The sequence below is a fragment of the Haemorhous mexicanus genome, chromosome 1 (assembly GCF_027477595.1).
Source record: "Haemorhous mexicanus isolate bHaeMex1 chromosome 1, bHaeMex1.pri, whole genome shotgun sequence".
In the NCBI taxonomy this organism is placed as follows: domain Eukaryota; kingdom Metazoa; phylum Chordata; class Aves; order Passeriformes; family Fringillidae; genus Haemorhous; species Haemorhous mexicanus.
Genome location: NC_082341.1, coordinates 120,700,183 through 120,723,774, shown reverse-complemented (window position 1 = coordinate 120,723,774; position 23,592 = coordinate 120,700,183). Strand labels below are relative to the sequence as shown.

Below are 23,592 nucleotides of genomic sequence, written 5' to 3'. Positions count from 1 at the left end.
ATCTTTTAAATATATTTATTTAATACAGATGTATATGGGTAAATGTTAAATTTTTTCATATATTACATAAGTTCATCTATGAATATTTGTAAAACAATATATACATGTTATGCATTCAACACACATAACATATTTATATGTGCATATAAATGATACATATATTTGTGTTAATTATAACAGTACAACTGTATCTGTTTCAATAGTACAAAAAAGATTTCTCATCCCTTTTTTATTCTTTTTTACTAGATGAATCTTTAATTCTCTCTGTGTAGTGCCACAATCTCAAGTTTCATGAAGATATATATTAGCGACTATGGCTGAAGCTAAAACCTCTCAGCAAGGGGAATATTATTCAATATCAAAATATTCAGGCATATTTCAAAACTCTGATGCTGTGTCTAAGTCAAAGTGATGTCCTCGTTTGACTTTGATGTGAACACATTGGACATTTTTCAGTTTTGTGGGCAGTGCAAATCCTTTGGACATGTAAAATTGCTTCTTGAAATTTCTGGCAGACTTAGCTTTTCCTAGTCCATCATCTTGCAGTTGTGGTTCATAAGAAAAGTAAAGGTCATATCTGTAAGGCTGACATTGCCTTAATGCCATTAGCCCAGCAATTTGTAACCAGAGAGTTCTGGGGAACCAAAGTATCTGTTACATTTCCCATGGTGTAATAAAAATGATCAGCCTAAGGAATTCAAGTCTTAATAATGCAGTGGACATAAATGAAAACATTTAACCTTCTTGTAAAAAGCAGTATGGAGACCATGAAAAAGAAAAAATAAATATAAAAATCAACAAAACAAGCAAACAAAACCAAAACAAAAACAAAATCAAAACCCCAAAATAACCTAAAACTAAAATTATAAAATTGGTATTAGTTTCCAGTTTCATATATGCATGGGTGAGAGCACTTGCCTAACATATAAAAAACCAAAACTGATCATTCATTTCCCAGCTTCTAAATAAATGTGTGTGTGCAGGTGTGCTCTCTCCACAGTTTGTTTTCTGTAACTGCATAGCTTCATAACAGCCAAGCTTCAGATGTAGGGGGGCACTGTATCCTGGCTCACTCCTTCCTGAAATAAGCAGCTGCTGGGGTTTAGGACATTTCTTTGGGAATAAAATCCTTACTATCTCTTGACAAGAGTTAGTGACTGAACTGTCTTATCTCCTGGTCAGTGCTTTAACAAGTTTGCTATTGCATGCAAGGAGAGCAGCATCCTTTCTGCTGCTGGCAAAGAGGCACCTGCTTCTGAGAACAGCTTTTCCTACATTATGTCTTGACCTAATCCATGCAGATGCTTTTGGAATTTCATGAACCAGTTAGGCTATTCTCAATGAAAGCATCAGAGAAAGAATAAATAAAAAATACAGTTCTGTTTGATGCATGATTTTTTTTTCTTGGTAGCTACAAGTGCTACAAGGCATATGGCAGTATTTCTCTTAAAGCAAAAAAACCAGTCCCAGAGTGATGACATATACATAAAGTTTTACTTTTTTCCATTAGAATTACTAGATAGAAAAACTAGAATGAAAAGCCTCCAAAGCAGGTACTTCTTGTTTCTGTGATACCTCATTCTTTCATTATTTCTGGAATTATTATGATGTAGTCAGAAATTTTCAAAAAATCATAAATTAAATCCTTTATGTGCAAATATGTGATGTATCAGAGTATCTGCTAAGTAAATGTGTGTTTATAAAAGAATTGTCTAATCCTAACACAAGTCCAAACTTTATTTTTTTGTCCAGCAAGGAAACCAATGATCTACTGCAGCTGAAAATAAAGAGTGAATTATATTTAAGTTAGTGCCATGAATTTGAATTGAGGCTAAATCCTGTGATGCTTTACATTCAGCAGTGCAAAAACTGAGAGATGCTCTCACATAATTTCTGCCAAAAAGTGGCAGAAATGTCTTGATCTTGATAGAAGCCAGATTTTGATTTGAAGAGGAACTGTGTTTGTTTTTGAAGTGAATTAATAAAACTAGATTTCACTATTAGCCTAGTGCTTCCATTTGGGGAATTAAAACACTTGTATCAAATTAAAGTTGCATATCCTTTATCACATGTACCCCAGTTACATTCATAAAACATCCATTTTTACTTACATATCCTAAATGAATCCATGACAATCCCCTGCAGATGATGACAAAATGTATATTTAGATTTGAAGATGTTCTTCTGAGCCACCTTGACTAATTATAGATGACAACCCATGGCTTACTCCTTTGTTTCTGAAACATCAAGAATGTGTCAAAAAGCTTTCTGAACTCTCTGGGGTCCCAGATGTTGTTATTGCAATAGGTGACTGGAATTAACAAAATAGGAAATGTCATTTGATAAGATCCTCTTGTGACTTAGGTAGGAAGGCATCTGCGCTGCAAATATGCAAGTGAGTTATCCACTGGAGTGGATAGAGTTAAATCAAAGGGATCTCTGCAGGAGTTAAAGAGCTAAGCAGGAAGAGAAAGCAGTGCTGGAGAGAAGTCATTCTCTTATAAGCATCTTCACAGGGGTATTAATAAAATGGCTGAGCCCACGCAGGCTAGGAAAAGGGATTCTTCTCAAGGACAGGCTTGGGGTTGGAAGTCACCTAAAATGTCAAAAATGTTACAAACAGACAGGATTATGTGAACACAGAAAAGCTGAGAGAAGGAATAAACAATTCAAGATGCTCTTTCCACCAAAGAGACAGCAAAGACAGCAGATGCAAACATAAGCTTAGGTAAGCTTTGTAGGAGCTGCATAAATATGCAGCCAATTTCCTTCTATCTGCTTCTTTAATGTCACAGTACTGGAGATAACTCATTTTTAAGCTGAGTCAGGCCTGCCTAAGTTTGATCACAGCCTGCACAGCCTGGACCATCCTGGTACCAGCTGACATAATCACTGCTGTTTCCTGAATGTAACCTTCATTCTGGTCACAGAGTCTGAAGATTGTTGAATTCCTTAGCATGGCTCAAGGACAGACACCAGGCACCAGGACAGGGGTGAGCATGGCACTGTCATGGAAAGGGACAGTGTGGCAACCACGTAGGTTCATGGTACATATTCATGCAAAATCTGAATTAGGTTTAGCTCTTTTCCAGGTTTTGAAATCCTCACATAGTGCAGGTTCCAGTCTGTAGAGAGAGGAGGCCAGACCTCCATTTCTTATTTAAAGAGAAACACCTGTTTCTCATTTAAAATAGAACTATGTCACGCCATTATGGCTTTGTTAAAAAAAAAAAAATAATTCTGAATTTGGAATATATTGTGTTTGCCCACAAGTAAAGCTGCTTACACTGTGTTGTTTGCATATTGGCCATAAGGCTCACTTTGCCCTTGAGGAGGTCTCTCAGCATATATTTAAAGGACACATCAGTAGTACCAAGAACATTTACTGAATGCTCTGAATGTATTTACTGAGTATTTTACTACAAAGGAGAGCTTAATTGGTGTTATTAATAAAGAAGAATTTTGATAATATCTCATCTGTAAACAACTGAAATTATATTGCTCCAACTGAAAGGCTTTGATCTTTAAGTTTCTGAAATCAATAGAACAAGAAAAAAACCCTTTTTTCTCTGCAAATAGAACATCTCTGGTTTCTTTGAGACAACACTAACTTTTTAGTTTCACATTGCAAGAAGCAATATTAGTTGAGCACTGCATAGTAGAGTGAAATTATTGTAAAAATCTATTTAATTCCCACATATTATTCTATGGTAGAAAAGAATTCTGGATATGAATGTATAAATTATGTAAGTTGAAGATATCCATATACATCATCTGTGACTACATCTATGCAGTCCTACTTATTGGCAACATTTCTAACAAAAAACTGCATTAACATGTTAACAATGGAAATAAGTATAGGCACTTGTACATTCTAGGCTTGCTTCTTATGGTTCAGAGGTCAAAAGTAGTGATCATCAACTGGGAATGATTCTCAGCCTCTATTAGTCAGATCCTACCTGGTTTTCATGAAAAATAAAATGGACATCCAGACATTAATACTTAAGTAACGGTAACAGTGTTGGGCTGTGATCCAAATTCTGTTTGAATTAATAATACATTTTCCTTTAAATTCAGTAGTCTAAGAATCAGGCCCTTAGAGTACTGCCTTGTTAAAACATGTCCTTGCTTTACTTTCAACCACATGGATGTTTATGTTCCAACAGAAATGGGATTACAATCTCCAACAGTAGCCAGAAGGCACACACAGTTTAGAAAGAGAACCAATACCCATGTGTAGGTTTCAAGAGCTGTTTGGTTACACAGATACATAGGTGAGAGTTTAAAGTGTGAGTTTTCAAAGTGTTTCAAAGTTTTCAAATTATATCCCAAAGGGAGCTGTGGAGATGCCAAAATGGCATCATCTAGGCTTTTTTTTTTTTTTTTTAAATAACACAGCTAAATTGAGCAGGATGTCTTTACCAAAAATAATTTCTCAACCACAGGAGTGAGTTGAATGGGCTGACAGAAATCCCAATGTTGCTTTTCTCTAAGGAACAGACACACTCCCTGTGCCTGAGTGCAGTGTGATAAGAATGACCACTAGTCCCAGGGCAGTTCCCTTCAGGAAAGAATAGCACAACAAAGTGAGCAATGCCTAACCCCGTATTCCTAATTTAATTCTTTAATTTGGCAATAAAGCATAAGGAGTTTTGGCACACAGTAGGGGAATAAAGGTGCATGGGAAAGTGCTATTTGCACGAAATTGGAAGGGAAGTAATGAGTTTGGTGAAAATCATGGGGAAGAACTTGATTCACCACTTTCTAAACTTTGTGCAAAATTATCTACACTGAATGCTTTCTGTTAAGAATAGCACTCATCTGCATCATCACACACTACCTTGAAAATATTATACAAATAAAATAATTTTGTGGACCAAAGGTCATGCACCACCAGTAATTTTAGTGAATATAATTATACTTGTTATCATCAGAATTACAGTAGTACTTATTTTTTTCTGTCCCTTTTCCTATATCTCTTCTACTTTCATTATCTTTCTGTTGGGATTTCAAAATCTTCTTCCCTTTTTTCTTTGTGTTTCAGTAAAACAACAGATTCTTTTGGGGGGAGGGGATGGGAAGGGGATTTCTGTTGTGCCTAAAGGGTAGTCATACTTTCTCTGTACCATCCATTGCCTTGTCTTCACCTTTTGAGTTTAGTTTTTTTTAAAATTTAATTTAGATGATAGTATTAGGTGTTAGAAGGAGAGAGAGGTCCATAGGAAATCCTTCTCCTAGACTATGAAGAATGTTAAGATTTACAGTAAGGCTTCAACTTGTTCTCCAGAACAAGTATAAGCCACTCAAAGAGCATAACGGACTGTTATGAAAAACTAATTTGTCACTCTAGTGTATGTTCACTAATGGATGTGTAAAATACCACCACCTGCCATTAACTAAATGTAATATTCTGTCACCCTCTAGTGGTCGGTGTACACCACCATTCTCCAGCTAGTTGTCATGGAAGATGTCCTCGCTACATTCCTAGTAGAAGACTTTTTAGGATTTGCTAGGCTCCAGTGTTTGGTGGCCTGTGTATATGGATTTGTAGTTTTGGTCTCCACTGCATATATCTGAATTTTGTCCTAGAACTTTATCCTATCAATAAGTGATGTAAATTGTCTGTTTTGGTTTGGGGAAGATCAATTAGAGGTTTGGGAGAGCTTTTTAAGTTGTATGCTCTTCTCCTTGGATAAGTCAGGAGAATATTGGCATAAATCCAACCTGCAAAGTAGGGAATGTAACTGTGCATTTAAAGCCCTTATTGGACAGTCAAACCCATTCTTTCTTAATTCCAATTTTTACCCATTATAAAAGTCCTTGTCTAAGACTGTCTGATACTGCACTGGGCCAGTGCAATGCCCATTCTAGTCTGTGAAAGCAGCAATTGGGCCCAAAATCATAGTGTGACCTATGTGTCGTACATGCTTCTTGTTCTGTTTCACAGCAGAGTGATATCACAAAGCTGAAATACTTGATATCACCTATTTTATTCGGTCTAGCAATACTTACAAAGTATGTGTTTCTGACCTAGCTGCAGAAGAAAGCTGAAAGTGCAGTATGCTGGAGAATGGCATTTAATGGGTTCATTTATCAAGATTCCAGTAACTGATAATATTGATGTGTTTTCCACTGATATTGGACAGTTTGGTTTCAGATCACATATGACTTAAAACATCCTAAGTTACAGCAAAATACTTGGTCTTAAACTGAACTGTTGTGCTTTTTACTGGCTCAAGAGGTGGTGAAACATATAGAAAGCTGATTCATAGCTTGAGACAACTGAAACTCTCCCTTTTGATCACTTTGCAGAGCTCTTCTCAGAGGTGTTATAAGTGTTACTCATCTCTGACCAAAGACTCTGCAATTCCTCTTAACATAATTCAGCCTTTAAAGTATCAAATTATACTATCTATATGTCTGTAATTTTTTCAGTGTGGGCCATGCATCCACCACTTATGTGTGAACTCAGAATTGTCCAGCAATTAGATTGGTTCCCTGTTTCTTTGTTAAAGGGGTGAATGGCAGCATCTTTGTAGTTAAAAATGAAATAGAAGTGTGTATCAGTATGTCAGCAAAGGCTTTTTGCAGCATTCACCTCTCCAGGAGGATTAGTTTAGCCAATCTGCCCTTAGACACTTCAGGAGCAATTATCCCTGCTTGGACCACAGAGAGCCTGCCAGCTACATCATGGAAAGACAAGCACAGTCCCCCTCCTGTTTCCATGAGGGGACTGTGCTCTCAGTAAAACTTCCAAGTCTCTCAAGAAAGAACACAGCCTGCACCTTCTCTAATGTCTAATAAGCATGGGACACCCAAGAGGAGTCCTGACCATGCTGCTAATTAACAAACCTTCTGAATTGCTGAAATTTCAGCAAACCTGCCAGTCATTGCTTCTACACTCAGGAGTGTTCTAAAAATATAACTGAGGAAAGGGGGGGAAATTCTTCCCATGTTTTCATGAACATTAATTCAGTGTTTAAAAAATAATATCCAAATAATGGCAGATTTTTCAGCTACTTTCAGGTTTTTATGTCTGCATCTGAATCCTGGAAACATGAACATAATATATATTGCACACGTGTACACCCACATGCGAGCAGAGCTAGGCAGATCCACAGAGACCGAGATTTGCATTAATTTTTTCATATTCATTTAATTTTCCTTCATTTACTGGAGAAAACAAGGGGCTTTTTGCTAATGGAACTGCAGTTACACATAGGGAGAGGGAAGTTATCATTCTCATCTTCATCATCGCATATAATGAAGCAATTTCAGCAACGCTCATGTCAACGGATTGTTGGTGATGGTGCATCCTTCAAAAGGAATACAAATAGACTTCACTGACCCTGGAGTGCTGAGAGTAACATGAAACTTACTCTGACTTGTAAACTGAGCAAACATGACATGGAGATCACAGAATAAGGGCTTGTATTCCTCTTTAAGCCTTGTTTTGACAAAGTGACTTTCTCCAGAGGGACGTTTTTGCCATTTTTTTTCCAGCATGTTTCACCTTTCACTGACTATCAATCCCAGTATGATTTAACTTCAAATTATGATTCCCACCTATAAGCATATGTGAGTTAATTCTTTTTTTTTCTCATTTTTTTGAGCACACAGTTAGCACTCCAGATATCTACAAAAACAATTGAGTAAATTGAATTTAACCAAATTTAGCAAGTTATAAATATTAGAACAAAAAATTATTATTATAATTCATATTCATTAATGGAGAAGTTTTATTATTAGTAACTTTAAGAAATCACAACAGTCTGAAAACTGCAGTTTCTCATATTCTATGTAGTATTCTTCTAGCTTTAGACTAAAGATAACTTCCCTATATCTAGTACAGGCTAACATTTACATAGCTATAAGTTTTAAACAGAATTTTTGGATTAATAAAGCATGTTTTGCTGAAAGAGAAATTATTCAGAGTATTCCTATTTCTCTTAATGCATGGCCTATGTAATATGTTTGATGGCATGGATAACATTCCAACACAAAATATTTCAAAATAAAGGCATTGGCACAGCAGCTACCATATTTGTTCCATGCAGCAGAACAGCCGAGGATGGGGTTTAGCCTCTTCATCATGTTAACTAACTGATAAATAACTATTAGCAATATCAATATATATGGTAAAAGACCTTGAAAATCTTATCCATGGTTTGCAGATGGAAAAACAAGGCATGTCAAAAATCACTACAGAGTTTTTCTGTAACACACCCTCCTAATTCTCCTTTCAACTAGGCCGTGAAATCTGAGGACAATAATAGTGACTGCTTATGTGAAAAATGTGTCAGGATTGGTTGCCTTGGTTGTGTAAGATATTAGATCAGTGATGGCAGTTCCAAGTTTGGATAAAGAAAATGCCAGGCTAGACTAGGAAATGAAGGACCTAAATTACTTTTTTTTTTTTTTTTTTTACAATATTGAAGGCAAAAGTGCAAGGTGAAAAGGGATTAATTATTTTTCTAGAGTAATAACCAAACTCCATTTCAAGGAAAATTTGATGGTCCAGATAAATGTTTGTCTATGGTGTGGCACTTTTAGACTTCAGGGGGTAGAACAGCCATATTTGACAACTTCTAAGTATTTTCTGATTTTTCTTTTCCCCAACAGAGCTACAGCGAACCTGTTGATGTTAAAGCCTCCCCACAACCTCAGCTGATGAATTCAAAGCAGTCAGTGTTTCATGGGCCTGCCCAGGCTCACTCTGCACTGTACCTCAGCTCCCACTACCACCAACAACCAGGAATGAATCCTCACATCACCGCCATGCATGCCAATATCCCCAGGAACATAGCACCCAAGCCCAACAACCAGATGCCAGTGACTGTTTCCATAGCAAACATGGCTGTGTCCCCTCCTCCACCCCTTCAGATTAGCCCCCCTCTGCACCAGCATCTCAACATCCAGCAGCACCAGCCGATCCCAATGCAGCAGTCCATGGGAAACCAGCTACCAATGCAGGTCCAGTCTGCTTTACACTCACCTACAATGCAGCAAGTAAGTTGGGGCTTTTCAGTTCTCTGGGGAATTATTTGATTTTTGGGGAGGGCTTCGGGAGGGGAGTCATCCAGAAGCTGGCATAGTGAGAGATATTTAGGTTAGCTTTAGTTTTGCAGGTTCCAAAACCATGGTAGTATAGGCTTAGTGTTCCAAGGGCAAGAACAAATGAACGAGTTTAACTAGATGATGGAAAACTGCAGTGGAAGTGTTTGTGCTAGCAACAATGTCCATCACTGTCCACAGATCCGTCTACAAATCTGTGACTGCCCTGAAACAGTGAAATGCAAAGCTTTCAGGAGTCACACTTTGCAAACAAAAGGCAGGCATGTCTAGAAAAAATATGATTGTAGCTTATGCCATTATCCTTGTGCTGACTGTGATGTGGAGCTGTCAGAGGAAACGTAAAGCAGCCTGGGTTGCACTGAGCATGCTAGATTAAGTGAACATGGGTGTGTTACATTACTCCACATTCACAGCTTCATTTTGCTAAAATAGATATACCTTCTTTTTACTGGAAATAAATGGACTGTGTCCACCATCCCAGCATGGGGCTTTTTTGTTTGGGTTTTTTTTTTTTCCCCTACTCTGAATGTTTTAGATAGTTGATTCTCAATACATTTCCTACGATTTCTGAGTTAATGCAGACCATCCATGGTATTGTGCCTTCCAGGATTACAGAGGAATACAAAGAGAGCAGATAAACTGTTGATTGCATGAGAGAAAATTTCCTTTTGTATTGTATGAGATCTGACTATCAATAATAATATCTTGCTTTGGAAAGTGGCATTAAAATGAAAATTTTTTGAATGGAATTGCAAGAATCTACAAAATTTGCATATACAAAAGTTGTCAGTACTGGCTGATAATACATAGTCATGAACTTGCTCCATGTCCTAAATTTCTCTAAAAATTCACCTTTGCTAACAAGGCATTTGCATTTGCTTTCCAAGCCAGAAACATTTCATTTCAAGATTGGTCTTTAGAGTTGGGAATACTTGAACACAAACCATAGCTTCTTGCCAGAACAATTTAACAGGGGAAGAAATTTTCCAAAGCAGAAAAAACCCAAAATGTTGAAAGCAATTTGGACTGATAAACTTAGTTGTTCAGGAGATAAATCAAGATATACTCAGGATGATTTGGATTTATTCAGAGACTTTAATCTTAGTCTCAAGAGTGATTTGGATAATCAGGAAAGAAAACTTGTGTTCACGTCTTTTTCCTAATTCAGTCAATTTTTCACTATCAGAGAAAACAGACTCAACAGACTGGACTGATGGCCACACATATGTAGAGTCATGTATTCATGGAGGTTTTCCTGCAGTTAGTGAGACTGTTCCAGGAGAGCCATGCTCAAGTCTCAGAGAAACTCAGGAGCTGACCCCAGGCCTGGGTAGCTGGAATTAGCTAGAGGAAGTCCTTGGCAGGTGAGCCAGGAGGGTCTGTCTGGAGATCCTAAGCCCAGAGGAATCCTGGTTGAACCTGAAGTCTCAGAGCAGTGAGAGACAAAGCAATTCTCTGGTTCATTTACCAAACCTGAGGAATTACATCTGTGACAGCCACCTGTTGAGATCCTATAGCTGTATTTCAATGAGTTTTTATTGCACAGCGACTCAGTCTTCCAAGTTCAGATTGTTTGCCAGCTTCAGTGTCACTTGGGTATTAGCTGTCCAATGCAGAACTCCTTATGTCTTTTCCAGAATTGTTAGGCATAATTTACTGAATAGATTTGAAAATCTGTCTCTATTTAGTGAATTAATAGTAGAGTTGGGGATAGCAAAAGATGTCATGCAGATGTTAGATACTTACATATTTATAGATAAACTATCATTTTTCTATGAATAAACACTCAAGCATTACTCTAAACTCTCCACCAAAGAAAAGGTAATGTAGTATGAATCTGCTAATGTTTTATTTTGCCAAGTTGCAAGCTTGTAGCATAAGGTGTGGGCATCCATGGTTTGAAAGTACTTTCAGTCATCTGTGAGATATATGGCACACAGCTGACTTGTTTCTAGCTTAAGAAAAAATACAGGACACTTGGTTATAGAAAACAGGTCTCTAGAAGTCAGAATGTAGACCTTTATCATGCTGAGTCTTTTTTTTTTTTTAACTAAGGACAATTACAGTTAAGTAAAAATGCTGTACCTCTGTGCTCCTGTTAAACTCACAAAATTTTAGGTCAAATGCTTTTTACCAACTCATATTTCCTTAGTCAGAAAAACTGATGCTTTTAATGTGATATTTCTGTTTCACTCAAGGTGCTTGTTACTTGTTGAAATGCTTCACTGCCATGCTTCACCTACATGTCTCTTTAATCACTGTGTGATATCTACAAGCCAATTTGTATTTCTTACACTCCTGCTTTTGCTTTACAGTCATGCAGATTTTGGGCCCTGTAAAATCTATGTCATTTCACTTTGGAATATTTGTTTGTTTTGTTTTTTTTTAACATACAACAGCTTATAGAGTTTGTGAATTGAGTTTAAATATTGCAAAATATATATTGCATTATAGGGCTAGAGTTGTACTGACAATATCATGATTTGCCATGACAGAACAGAACAGAACAGAACAGAACAGAACAGAACAGTAGTATCCTGCTCAGTTTCTTAGCTATGACCCTTTTTAGTCAAGAAATTATAGAAAACAAAACACCAGGATTTCCTACTGTGTTAGAACATAGAAGACAGGTTGGTCACCAGGAAGCAAATAGCAAAAAGTCAAGAGATTACCACCTAAAAGTAAGGGCCTCTCTCTGACTCAATTGTCAAAGGACTCTGCTCTCCCTTCTGGTTGAAATAGAGCAAACACTCTGCTGATCACAGAGCTTGTTAAAGAGGAAAAGATGTAGTGGAAGAAAAATGGAGCTCTCCCAGCAGCTCAGCAGTAAGGAGAAAGAGGAGGCACCACACTGTCTGTCTGGCCTGTGGTGAGGAGGGAAGGGGAGGTCTGGATGTGATGTTCAGTTTCAAACAACACTGTGTAGAACACTCTCCTACATAAAAAGACAGCTAAGAAGAATTGAAGAATATGAATTCTGAGAAAGCAGAGCAATAGTTGCTTTTAAAACAACTTTTTTTCACTTCCTCTTCCCTCAAGTTGTTTTAGTTCCTCCCTGCTTAGGTATGGCCGCCATAAACCTTTCCAAAGACTCCATGAAGGCAGCAAGAACAGAAACTAGTTAACATGCCACTCCCTAGGGAGTGACTTGCAACAGGAGTAATTTTCCTTTTTGGAAGCCTCAGCACTACTCATAATAAATAGACTAATACACTATAAGAAAAAAAAAGAGGCAAATTTTGTCATGTCACACTGCAGCATGGAGCTTAATAGGCAAGAGAAGAGTAAGTCTGCCAACAGCTTCCCAGCAGAGCAGTTTTCTACTGCAGGTGTTGGCTCACCTGGCTGGGCACCTTCATTGCAGACTGTGCTGGAGGCATGTTAGAAGTAGAAATTATCAATTGTGGGTTCTCTTTTTTTTCTATTCGTCTTGGGGTTTTTTGGGGTTTTTTTTTGGTTTTTTTTTTCTTTTTTTTCTTTTTTTTCTCTTTGTTTTTCTTTTCTTGTCCCTTTTTTTCCAAATATCCCTCGTTGAAATAGCTCATGGCTCACCAGTGTGACACTCTGCAGTAGCAAGCTCTGCAAATCCTTGGTCTCAGCATATCCCCTGCTTGAACTCTGGCTCTGTGACATTTGGTCAGTCATTTTCTCCAGGAAAAGGAGGACAGTTTCATATCAAAGGCCATCTTGTAGAATGTCTGAAGGACTGCCAGCTCCAACAAAAACCACAAAGAGATCCAGATTTCAGTCCTGGCAGGCAGGAACACAGTTCTCCAAAAAACATTGTGCATGAAATTCACAAACTCTTCTGTGCAAACTTTGAGGAGGGTCTGCTAAGAAGTGCCCATGAGGAGAGAGTTCTGTTCCCACTGCTTCCAGGACAATGAGCTGATCTTCATCAGCTCTACAGGGAACAGCATGTCCTTCTCCATATCCAGCACTCCTTGCCTGCACGTGTGCAGCTGCCAAATCCAGAGTGACTGCCAGCTGGAGAAGGGCAATCTCCTTTGAGGATCCACAAAAACTACAGAACATCAGAAAAATCAGAAGTGTTGGTAGCCAAAAGTGCTCAGTGACTGCACAATTTCTGTTATTTTTAAAATCAATTAACTCTGTGGACTATTCAGCTGATGCAATGCATCCAAATTGTTCTGAAAAGAAATGTAAAATTTTGGTATGAGAATTTTGGTCATATGCCTAGTATTAGTAATTATTTTTAAATTTCTTTTAAACAATCTCTGTTTTGAGTTATCTAAATTGTAAGTTCCTGGAAGTAGATTATTTTGTCTGTTTTCCCTTCTGTTCCAACAGTTTATGAATAAATTTTAAAAAGGTCACTACTGTAGACCTTTGGGATGCTTGTTTACAGTGATAATCCTTTAAAATATAGAAAAATTACCATAACCTCTATTCTCATACTTAGTTAAAAATTAGATCCTGATTTTTATTAACGTCTAATTCTGAAATTAATTATATTTTTCTTAAATATCATTAACAGGAGCTGTGTTAAAGTTTTTCTTTTCAAAGTCAAAACCCACTCTGCCAGTTTTTCTTTTATCCACCTTTGACACATAGGTAGATTCACAGTAGATTTGAAGAGTGTGATTTTTCTTTCATTAAATGCTCATATGAGTGTCTTATCACTGTAAAATTTTTTGACTGATACAGAATTGTCTCTCTCCAGTCTGTTTCTTAGGTTTGACATGATGTTTAATTTTTACTCAGTTGGCCTTAGCTGATCTGATTATTAACCCTTGTCATTCAAATCAGCACAATTTCTCCAAAGTTCAGGCTGAAACAGCAGCTGAAGCTGCAGCCTGTTTTCACTTGCAAGGTCATTCTTTCCTTTTTCTACTCACATGGACATTTGTGCCTCTTTCTGAGCATACACCTCTACCCAGCCTGTTCACTGTGCTTTTTGGTGTGAAGAGTGATGAGACTGAGGATTCACTCCCTCCTTAATGCACCCAGATCTTGTTAAGGAGCCCTTTTAAGTTACCCGACTGGAAGCATCACCTTCCCTGCTCGAAATCCTACACCCAAGCATTGCATAGGATGGTGAGTCCCATGTCCAACTCTGTCCCACTTCAGTTCACAGGTAGAAGAAGCAAAACTAGATTCTTAATGTCTAGTAGCCATGGCTGCAAGTACCTATGCATAACAAAGCACCGGAAGATTAATGTATGTCACTTTTTTTTAAAAAAAATAACTCATTTCAGTCTACTTTTAGGTATTTCTTTTCCTTTAGAAAATAAATGTATACAGCAAGATTGCATAGCCTGCCAAAAATAATACCCTCATTTTTTCTGGTATATATTTTATATACAGCAAACTCAAGAACCTGCTGTATTTGTCCAGATTTCTTCTTCTTTTTTGTTAAGCTTTGTCTTCGAATGAGGTCAAGAGAAAAAAAAATCATTAATATCTGTCAACTTCCTTTATAACCTTAAGGAAAAATCTTTGTATGATATCACACAGACAGATTTTCAATTTCCTTGTGTAATAAACAGATGCTTTAGGATTTGGATGTAATTTAAAGGTTTAAAATATCACATTGAGATTGATGAATAAATCAGTTGTGAAGACAAAAACATTGATGCCTGTTGAAAATACCTCTCCAGACAGGCAGGAAATGAAATTAGTTCCTAGTAAAGTGTGGAGATGAGGATCACTCTTTAGTTCTGCTGCAGGCTTTTTAGGACTTGCTACAGTGGCACAACGAAACTGCTAGGGCTACAGAAATCTAATTAAAGAGCAAATGTCCCTCCTGACATCAAATTAATCTTTATCAAGTTCTCTATTTTTATTTCAATCTGGGACAAGAAAATGAAATTTAAAATTCTAGGCATGTTGCAAAACAGTTGGTGATTTTCTCTTGAGCATTACAATGCAAAAACATACAGCATTGTTTAATTAGAGCTCGAAGCACTCATTTTCTGAGCACTTTTTATTTCATCATTGTTTGTTAAGAGCTTACATAAATAATACCCAAATATTTACCACAAGCCTGATACAAGGCTGTTTCCCTCTGTTGTACAGATCTATATTTTCAGAGCTTTTTCTGTTGATGAAAAAGCAGAAGTAATTTTTGTTTACATCTTAAACAGTAGCATACTTTATCAGTCCTTCGTACTGAGTTGAGGTTGCTTAAATGATTTGGCTTTAACAAGCATGCTTTCCATCACCTACAGTGCAGGTATTCTGGTATCCCTCGACCCCCCAGAGGGACCACTGAGACCCTTCCAGGACTGGAGCCTGGCACAGATACCTCTGCACCATGTTAGCATTTAGCACCTGAGTGTGCCCTAAGAAACAGAGCCCAATCCCAGGCAGCTGTAAACTAAATAGAACTTGTCAGGTACAAGATGAAAGCGTTGTTATGCCTTATTTTGCAGGTAGAAGAATTAAATTTGGCTCTGCAGCCCCAACCTTAACATGAGAGGTACCAGTTCAGTCTAAACACACGTGCACACGTGCTTTGCTGGAAGAGAGCCAAAGCAATTTGGCTGTGGTCACACAGTAAACCTGAAAAAATATGAGAATGGATCCGCACTCAGTTCCTGAGTTAAAACCCAGGACTGTTTTCTGACACCCAAGCTATTTATTTATCCTAATTCCAAAAGAAATTGAATGGATATTGTACTGGTGGTCTCTTCCTCAGATTTGGAGGAACTGTCTCCTTTCTGCATGAGTATTGTCCAGAGAGTTTGTGGTTGCTCCCTCTCCCTGGAGGTGTTCAAGGCCAGGTTGGATGGACCTATGAGCAACCTGGTTTAGTGGAAGGTGTCCCTGCCCATCAGGTGGTCTTTAAGGTCCCTTCCAACCCAAACCATTCTATGATTTTATGAGTACTTGAGGTTCTGTGCCTGCTCACTTGTATGCTTTGCTGCTGGCTACTGTCCCTATATAGTGTTTTTCTTGTATATATGATAGATCAGGGGATTTGCTACCAAAGGTAAATCTGAGTGCCTGGGGGTAGGATGTGTTTCTGTGGTTGGTTTCCTCTTGCAACTAAATTAAAAAGGCCTTATGGTTGTGTTTTATATAAAAATGATGAAGATGGTATACAAACCCAAATTTTCTGCCTTCTAATTTCACAAAACTCCAATTAAAGTCATTGGGAAATCTGCTCAATTACCGTTTCCTTTGGATCTGTTGCAGGTATGGGGGTTGTCTCTGCAGCTCGCTGCACAAGTTTAGAACCTGGTGAAAAGGCAGTGCATGAGCATGGGGGTTACAGTCCCCATGGGTGTAAAACCCACCATGGGAAGGTTTTATTTCATCTCATTAACAGGGCAGTATATAAGTAACTTGGCAACTGGATGCAGAATTCAGCTGTGAACTTGCTCACTATGAAGGGTCTGTTTCTTGGAGTCAACAGGGACAAAGTGAGGTTTCCAAGAGTGTTTAAGGTACTGAAGTGTTACTCAGGGTATTCTCCATAGGGAAAAGATTAAGAAATAAAATTGCAGTCATTTATGGTCTAGACTAAAACCCATGATCAGGATGAGTGGAGCTAGGTGGCAGTGCACATGAGAGGTGGGGCAAAACACCTGCAGGACCTCAGGGAATAGCCAAGGAAGAGAGATGAGAAGAATGAAGTGACGTTCCATTTGAAGGAAGGTAATTTCTGTGGATGAAGGGGCCAAGTGAAAGCTGAGAATATTCATTTATCTTGACAAAGGGTGGGGTGGCTGCCTTCTTAAGCCTGCAGAAAAAAACCTCTGTCCACAAAATTCCTGTCCTATGATGGCTGTGTAGGAAAAGCAATCACACACAATGCACTAGCACTGAATTAACAAAAATCTATGAGAGTTGATTCTATCTATTCTGTCTGTGAGCTTTGGGTGGAGGGAGTGAGTTTCCAAACTAGGCATCTTGGTGCAAATTCCATTTCTGATTTAGGAGCTATTCATAGAGTTAACTTCAGTGGGAATTGTATGCCCTTGCCCCAGAAAGGAGTTTGGTCTGGATTTTTTCAGTAGACATCGATTGCTTTAATACAACATTCCCATATTTTACCCAGTACAGCTCTTCCTACTTTACAGGAACACGATGTACAGGGTGAACCAGATATACTAGCCTTGAAATTTCAGTTGTTCTCCTGGGTTTTAAACTCAATATTTAAACATCAGAAGATATCAAAAGAGCTAAAAATGATTATGACTTTTCATATGACAGAAAATTCAGGGAGCAGGTTAGATGTCTCTTTGTAACTTCCACTTTTTTTCTCATCTCCTTGGTTTCAAAAGCAAGTTATTCTGTGCTACTTTCACTACATTAGTCCAACAACTGTTAAAAACCTTTGGTTGAATTTCCGTTTAGTTGAGAGAGAAGTGCAAATAAAAGAAGCAGCAGATGGTCCCTTTGTGACTGAATGAAGAAAAAGGGTTTTGAGAACAATACGTGAATAGGTGTAGTCTAATAAAACAGTCAGCCACCTGCTGCCTACATCCTTCAAAAAGATTCTGTTGCATATTCTGGGAATTAGTGACGAGTGTGTATGCTTACGTTTAATCTAAATGGAAGCTCTAAGGAGCAAACAGACCTTTTTGTCCCGGTGCTGATTGAGTTGTTCTCTTGGTTTTGAATTGTTTCTGCTCTGTCTCCTTTAGTTCCATCCTGTGACTGTGTAACAGCCAACAACGCTTTGGCAGTGTTTCATTTCTCAAACCAAAGAAAGATTTTAAAACTCAGAAAGCACCTCCACATTTTGGCCTATTTTAGGTTTTATAACCAAAATCTCACCTGGAAAAGAAGTATTCTCTACCATTGCACAGTACAGTCTGCGTTTTTACTTTTTAAGGCACCCAACCTGTTACTCTTTTTCATTCTTTGTAATGTACTTGTTTTCTCCTCTAGGGGTTTACTCTTCAGCCTGATTATCAGAATATCATCAATCCAACATCAACAGCTGCACAAGTTGTTACCCAAGCAATGGAGTATGTTCGTTCAGGGTGCAGAAATCCTCCAGCACAGACCGTGGACTGGAATAATGACTACTGCAGTAATGGGTAAGCAGCCAGTGAATGCCACCTTGTGTTGAGCAACATTCATGACACAAGTGTATGATAGAGAACTTGGGAACAGCACTGCTGCCTGTTTCCCTACAGGGTTTCTGAAGTGTATCTGTGATGGCGCTGTATTTATTCAGCAGTTAGTCTGCTGTGGGAGAGCAATTATTCAATACATACATCTATTAGACATTGTTGTCTCCTTATCATAGCACATACACTTTCTAGGTATCAGAGAACTTGTATTCCATAGAAGATCAGAACTGAAATCTTAGGGAGAAGGAGTAAGAAAGAATTTTTAAGATCACTGTGTATCAATGAGAGGCAAATGATGTGAACTATTTTCTAGTGTGGGTCAGAGAATAGGTAGCTTGGGTCATGAAAAACCACATCAGTGAGAAGTAGGGCTGATACATGGGATACAAGATATATGGGAGAGAATGGTATGAAGAACATATGATTGTAACCAGAACAAAAAATACCATAGCTGTAGGAGCCCTATGTCCTCAATATAAGGTTAGTAACCCCTTTGAACCTTCAATTTCTGGCAGCATGGTTCTTGTGGAGCCGTGTTACTGTGCAACGAACTGCCTGAAAACATTTAAGACTGAACAGAAGGTATCTTTTCAGTTTTAAATTATAGATGATGTGCCTTGTGAACATGCCCACCAGCCTGACCTCCCCTTGACATAGCCTGAATAACCAAGGCAATGGCAGATAAAAGCTCTTGGTTGCTCCCAAAGTGCCAAATCTAGCCCAGACAAATGAACTGAAAGCCGAACTAAAGACCAGTTTCATCCATTACATTTACTTAAACCAAAAATTTCACTTGCCTTATGGAACTCAAATTAGAACTGAATAAAAATAATTTTTCTGGCTACTAATTCAGAATAACAACTTTTATTTTTTGCTACAACCTGCTGACACTGAGGCAGACTTTAGTGAGTCTGAACAGCAGCATCATTCTTTCCCATACCTATCACTGTTGCCCCATGACTTGCCCACTTGTTCAGAAGAACAGTGTCACTTGTGCTCTACCACCATATCAAGATGTGCTGCAGGCCCTAGTTGAAGTCTATCCAGCCCACAGACTTTTACAACCACTTACACTGAGCTCTGAATAGACTGTCCTCTGTCAAACAAGCCATGGCCACCTGTGGATTTGATTCCTGGTCTCTTCTGGAACAAAACAATGTGTCATTGTTCTCAGAAGTGCTCTCCAGGTGTGCTGTGGGTGTAACTTCCCATCCCCAGCAGCTTTCTCTGAGCACATATGCCTGTAGATAGTCCACTCTATGTCAATAAGACTTTGTAAATCCATGTGAACTTAAACTATCTTTGCTAAGCTTCTGCTGTCCCCTTGCAAATGCTTACCTGAACCTGCCAATCCAGCACGTTTTGGCTATATACCTGTACCAGTAAATCAAATATGCCAGAGGCTCAATTACTGGCTGACAGCCGTGTTCATGCAATGAAGCTCTCCTGCCTCTAAGGAAACTGGCTGCTTCTTACAGGGCGCTAATGGAGCATCATTCCAAGACCTCTGCTAAGTCTGGAGCTCCAGGCAGTTTTTGCTAGTCAGTGTCACCAGCCCACTAGTGCAGGTTACCCCAAACCAGTGCTCAAACCCATGTCCCAGTCTTGTGCAGTTTAAAAGACAGATGTGGTCTCCAGGTTGCTATAAGCCACTATGACTTTTTCTTATTATTACCATGGCAATGCAGCTGTACTTCAGTGATATGCTTGGAATTAATGACATGCAGTGGGGTTGTGGGGCTGATCTTTTTTTTTTCTTGAAGAATAGAACTAAAAATTTTTCAAATATTAAAAAAAAAAAAGTCACATTTGTTCTTTTTCTCTTTGAACAGGGGCATGCAGAGGGACAAAGCACTCTACCTTACCTGAAAATCTGAAACACCTCTCCTTTCCTTTCACTGAGGAATGCAGGGAAGTCTTTTCATCATGGATTGCTTTATGCAGTCAGGGCAGTTCTGCATTTTATTAGAAAATACAAGTTGCTAAGCACTTAGGACTATTTGAGCTTGTGGGTCACCCACTCTGGAAAAAATAGTCTTGCTTCTTTCCTTTTCTTTGTTTTTTCCCCCGTTTTTTCTCTTTCTTTCTCCTTTCCACCCCTTCCCTGAGATCCTATAACGGACATTGCTTTTCTTCTTCCCTGAAGGAAACTTGGACCATTCAGATTTTATGTTGGTTTTTGCTGTGAAGTGCTGCGGTAGTAACTGCCTTAGCAACTGTAGATGTCTCGGATAAAAGTCCTGGATTTTCCATTGGTTTTTCATAATGGGTGTTTATATGAAACTACTAAAGACTTTTTAAATGGCTTGATGTAGCAGTCATAGCAAGTTTGTAAATAGCATCTATGTTACACTCTCCTAGAGTATAAAATGTGAATGTTTTTGTAGCTAATTGTAATTGAAACTGGCTCATTCCAGTTTATTGATTTCACAATAAGGGTAAAATTGGCAAACATTCATATTTTTACTTCATTTTTAAACAACTGACTGATAGTCTATATTTTCAAAGTATTTGGAGAAAAAAAGTAAAGTAGTCCCAAATTATATTAATTAAAAATATTGGCTTTGTCTCATGAAATAAATACAAAAAACTTAGGAGAAAAAACTAATGTTGATAAAGAGCAAACACATTTATTTTGTACTGCCTAAAAAAATGCTTTTTTTTTAAAGAAAATCACTTTATGTGTACTGGTTAGTAAACGTCATTTAAGTCCTTTTATGTATAAAACTGCCAAATGCTTACCTGATATTTTATTAGATGCAGAAACAGATTGGAGACAGCTAAATTATAACCTCTACATATGGCTATGTATTATTGTTTCTTCATACTGTGTCTGTATTTAATCTTTTTTATGGAACCTGTTGCGCCTATTTATGAAATAATAAATATAGGTGTTTGTAAGTAAATTTGTTAGCATTTTAAAGAGGTTTCTTTGACGCTTTAACTTTTGCTGGCACAAATTGTTCACAACTGATGATGTGAATACTTTATTTAGTTTTTACGGTGACAAATATAACAACAAACCTGCTTTAATGCCAGAAAATGAAGGTAACCAAGAATTATTTCTCTATTTCTTTGGTTATTATGGAAAATAAAAAAAAGGTATTTTAAGTAATTCCCTTTTTAAAGCATTGTAGGAGGAAGTTGCCCAAAACTAAGACTTGAACCAACAAAACTAACTGAATAAAACTGCATAACACTGCTTCTTGAAACATCATCATATTTTGTTAATTTGTCAAGTGGAATAAACATATTACCAAAAGAATTATTACCAAATATGCTTCAGCCATTTTATTATATATGCAAAGGTCCTGCAGAATTTTAGGGAGAATATCAGAAATATATCCTAAAATGAAAGGTAAGTTCAGCAGCCACAGGGAAAGGCATAAAAATATCCAGAAAAAGGTATTTTGTCAATGTTTGCGGTCAGGGATAGCTCTGAAAATATATTTCTGGATGATTTTGTCCCAGATGCCTGTCCCATTAATGGACACTACCACTGATTTGTATTTTCTGTGTGAAATAAAGGAAGCAATTCAGATAGAATACACATTTGGCAATGCCATTGGTTTTTCTTTATAAAACAAAACAGAAACAAAGGCATGCTTGCTTCTGAATGATTTCAGGCAATGTACAATCGGAATCACTTGGCATGTAATAACTAATAAATAATGCAGATCAGATGTGATTACTCAAATAACTGTAGCTGAGAGCTCTAATTTTCCTGTCTTGAAACTATATGAGAACTCGTGATTAAATTCACAGTTTATTGTTTGTCTGTTTAGTACTTTAGAAATATACCAGCACTACTAATTACCCAATGTCTTCTATTTATTATATTACAGTAAACTACATTTTCCACTCATATTAATTCTAAAGAGAAAAGATAATTGCTGAGAATGAGAAAAATCAACTTTGATTTCGACAGGCAATTTTGTTTTTTCTTTAATGGAAAGGAACTGTGTTATCTTCATTTCTTTTAGAGCAGGTGCGCAGTCACATAAAGTTGTTAATTTCGGTATCCAAGCAGAGTTCGAAATACAAGAATACTTTAATGTAAATAAAAAAATACATCATGAATAAAATACTTATTCTGTATGAACCTCTGGCTAGTTGGTGTCTCGCAGTCTGTCAGCATGGGAAAGTGGTGTGTGTGTGCTGTGTAGCACTTTGCCCATCCAGTGTGGTACCCATCCTCTGAGTGTGGTTCTGTGTTCAGTCTCTGCTCAGATGAAACAACTGTGCTGGAAGAATAGCAGGTTTTGGCCATGGATATACTGAAACCATTTTTTCCCAAAAGAAAGATCCAAGTTCAATCCGTAGATGTCAATCCTTCATGTCTGACCTCAGAAAAATAAATGGTTGCCAGCCATGGGCAGTCTGCTGTTCGGCTTCGGCTGTGTATTGACAGATATAAATTGCCTATAGATGGTTGGGATCCTTCTGGAAGCAGGTGAAACTCCACTGGAATTGGTAAAGATGTGCCCCATCCTTCACTGCAGCGCTGTGCCTTAGGCTCCAGAGTAACACAGACACCCCAGTCACTGGTTGTAAGTCACCATCTGGCCTAACCACACTAATGAGAAAGCACACAGGAACTAAACAACCTGCACATGGAAGCTACACAGCAACAGCAAGAAAATATAATAAAAACATCTGTCAGAGTGATAGAAACCAAAGGAAATAGTCTGCCGTTCTTTGAAAATAATATACTTTAAAATCATTTTTAAAACATGGTGGACAAAATGCAAAGTTGGCAACATATACACTCTGCAGGTTTTAAATCCCATCTGCTTGCACAAGGTAAGCAGAGGTTTTAAAAAGGAAAAGCTCTTTGATTTTACTGCTGCTCTCAGTGTGCCGTGTTCTGGTGACAGGAGATATCCTGGTCTCTCTATCCCCAGACTCACATGTGTTCCAAGCAGAAATCTCATCCAGCTGCTGCCTCTGACCAAAGAAGCCAAATTCTAATTCAAATGGGCCTGCCATAGGATTTTCCCCTCACACTCATCCACAGGCAGTAAGTAAGTAATGTATTCATAGAGGGCCGCAGCCATTCACAGGGAAATGTAATGTATTCATGCCCACTTCTCTCTCTCTCACCAAATACCAGCTCCTGATTCCAGTGGTGTCTGCCAAATATTCCCTGTGAGGCTCCTCTGTAAACAGGCAACCCAACAAAAAAAGAGCTCATTACTGGAAGGTAAAACACGTTCTTACCACCTCTTTAGCCTTTTGAGACATCACCCCATCCTGAACTACCATCTCCAAACCTGTTTCTTCCCCAGTCCTGTAAACATGGCAGATCCACAGAGATGTCTTTCTGTGCTCTGGGAAAATGGAGTGGGTAAAAATCCCTACTTTGCACATACTGTGAGAATTAGCTAAAGAGATGTTATACAGCCCATACAGGAGTTAATCCCCTAGACTCCCATTGATAGGTGAGTATAGAGGTACAGATACAGTC

At 38.0% G+C, this 23,592-nt stretch overlaps 1 protein-coding gene across 3 annotated transcripts in view; it reads left to right on the top strand.

The window, feature by feature from the left end:
- Positions 1 to 21,390, top strand: part of TOX (thymocyte selection associated high mobility group box) — a 216,228-nt gene extending 194,838 nt beyond the window's left edge. For all 3 annotated transcript variants that reach the window (XM_059861034.1, XM_059861038.1, XM_059861031.1), the window contains 3 exons: positions 8,623 to 9,009; positions 17,938 to 18,089; positions 19,958 to 21,390. In XM_059861034.1, coding sequence (XP_059717017.1) covers positions 8,623 to 9,009; positions 17,938 to 18,089; positions 19,958 to 19,994 — 576 coding nt within the window. In that variant the 3' untranslated portion in view covers positions 19,995 to 21,390. The remainder of the gene's footprint in view (positions 1 to 8,622; positions 9,010 to 17,937; positions 18,090 to 19,957) is intronic.
- The last annotated feature ends 2,202 nt before the right edge of the window (positions 21,391 to 23,592 follow it).